The 2,443-nt window shown below is 33.2% G+C and overlaps 1 protein-coding gene across 2 annotated transcripts in view; it reads left to right on the forward strand.

Annotated features, from left to right (window-relative positions):
* The first annotated feature begins 1,158 nt into the window (after positions 1-1,158).
* The window catches only part of LOC107470525 (glutamate receptor 2.1-like), a 7,551-nt gene continuing 6,266 nt past the window's right edge, over positions 1,159-2,443 (forward strand). For both annotated transcript variants that reach the window (XM_016089924.3, XM_052255134.1), the window contains exon 1: positions 1,159-1,470. In XM_016089924.3, the coding sequence (XP_015945410.1) occupies positions 1,209-1,470 (262 nt within the window). In that variant the 5' untranslated portion in view covers positions 1,159-1,208. The remainder of the gene's footprint in view (positions 1,471-2,443) is intronic.

A 2,443-nucleotide genomic window follows, 5' to 3' on the forward strand; every position in this document is an offset into this window, starting at 1 on the left:
AGTTTTTCCTGAGACTGCCTCAACGCTGTACAAGAACCACGTATACGGGCTGGGGTCGTTCTTCACTAGTAGCCTCCACACCTCCATGTTGAGACCATCGTCTGCCTCTACCACCAGTAGAGCCATCGAGTCCGAGGAAGGCATCAATTTGAGGCTACAGATGTAGAAGTTCACCCGCAGTCTTCACTAGTAGGCTCAGAAGCTGAACGATTATCGGGAGAGGTATTAGGAAATCCTCACACGCGTGACAGACACAAATTACCTCAGGTTGGAGTCGAGCAAGCAACTGGAGCGGCTTCAGTGGATGGAGACTCAGATGGAGGTATACCAGGCTCATATGCACCTCGCTGGCATCATCCCTGCTGGTGGCACATAGACAACATTGCCTACGAGAACGACGACGACGACGAAGACTAATTGGATCTTTAGTGATTAGTGTTTCGTTTTATTATTTCATTATATTTATTTGATTTACTTGGTTTGTAATTTATTTGAATATTTTATTATTTATTTTAAAAATAAATTTCTATTATTTATAAATTGACCATTAATTATGTAAAAAATAAATTTAAATAAAAAATAAAATTGACCATTTATTTCATAATTTTTTTTAAAATTGACATTATTGTTAGATTTGCCGAAGAAATAATCCGACAATAATAGTGCGGGAAATAACATATTGTGGCGCCAGCATTACTGTCAAAATAATCCGTCGATAATCAAAGAATTTTTTGAGCAGGTATTCCGTCGCAGAATCTAACGATAATTATCGTCGAACGAAAAAATTATGATAGTAAACATTTATTGGCAAAGTTTATACTATCTAATTTCTTTCGACGGTAACTTAATTACCATTGGATTTTGTTCGTTTTTTGGCGAAAAATCTAACGATACTCAACATTTTTCTTGTAATGACATGTTTTTCTTGATTTGGTAGAGTATGAAGGTGAATAAAAATAAAATAAAATGAAAAATCATGTTGTGGCATGGTCATGCATGTAATTCATTTAAGGTTATATAATTCAAAGTCAAACAATATACAGCTCAGAGAAAAAAAAAAGTCAACACATTATATCTAGGTCGTGATTTTGGAAAGTAAAACTTAGCACTATATATGGCAGTATGTATATAATATATCTACCATCGATATATATGAAGCAACCCCCCTTCTTTCTGGATCTCATTTTTCAAAACCATATGTAGTTTAAATGATGAAAGGGATGAAGCATATTATTATTGTGATTGTTATTATGGGTTTTATGTTGTTGTGGCCTTGTCCATCATCAGCAGAGAAGACAGTGATTAATGTTGGAGTAGTGCTTGATCTTAGTGAAACAGTGGGGAAGATTGGATTGAGTTGCATCAACATGTCCCTTTCGGATTTCTATGATGCTCATCCTCATTACAACACCAGGATGCTCCTCCATGTCAGAGACTCTCAAACTGATGTGGTTACCGCTGCTTCTGCAGGTACATATTTTTTCAATTAGCTGCATATGTATATCTTGCTTATTAGCTTACATGTATCTACGTACAAATTTTCAATTACTTCAATTTTTTCTTTTTAATATTATATACTCTGATTAGTTTGCTAATTGCATTGTGAAGATGTATTTTATCATTTATGTGAGATGAACCTCTCTTATTATATATACTCCTCTCATACACCGTTAGGAATTTGCATTGAGTATTAAGAAACGTTCAAACTTTCATGGGTTTTCAATTACTTTATAGATACTTAAAGGGAAAAAAAAGGGAATGCAAGGGTAATGGGCTTCTTTGACAATAAGTTTGATAGAGTAGAAGAATATATATAATTTTGAGTTCTTTTTTTCATTTAATTTTAATTAATTTATTTTTTTCCCTTTTGGAATATTACTAAAGGCCATTTTATAACAGGACTAGTTAATAATATATATCTCATTCTTAGTCTCTGCCCGTATTTGTTAGAATTGAATCTATATATATATATAATATCAAGGAGGGATGACACTATTAGCGAGTAAATGAGTAATTTAAAAGCCTAATCAAATGCGTGTATATATAAACTAGAGATATTCATAGCACGAGAAAGAAAACAAACAAGAGAGAGAAATATTAATGTACGGAGAAGCTAAGACCTCTTCAGCTCTTGGATTACTACTTAACTAATTGTAGTAGTATCCATCATAAGTTATATATTAGACCAAGTCATTTTAATTGGTGATGGAACCTATCATATATTTGAGTCACGGCAATGCATATGCATGTATATGAGCCGTGACTAAGACAGAAGGAAGTTAAAGGGATATTAGCTAGCTCGAATCAAAGATAAGGAAGAAAATATATGAATTGTGTATATAGTCTCCAGTCGTTATATATCACTGTCCCGACTGTGTTTACTTCAAAATTTCCAAATCAAGCAGCCTTTTAAGAATATATATAATAAATAATATTATACGGT

This window comes from Arachis duranensis, chromosome 10 (genome assembly GCF_000817695.3).
Source record: "Arachis duranensis cultivar V14167 chromosome 10, aradu.V14167.gnm2.J7QH, whole genome shotgun sequence".
Lineage (NCBI taxonomy): Eukaryota > Viridiplantae > Streptophyta > Magnoliopsida > Fabales > Fabaceae > Arachis > Arachis duranensis.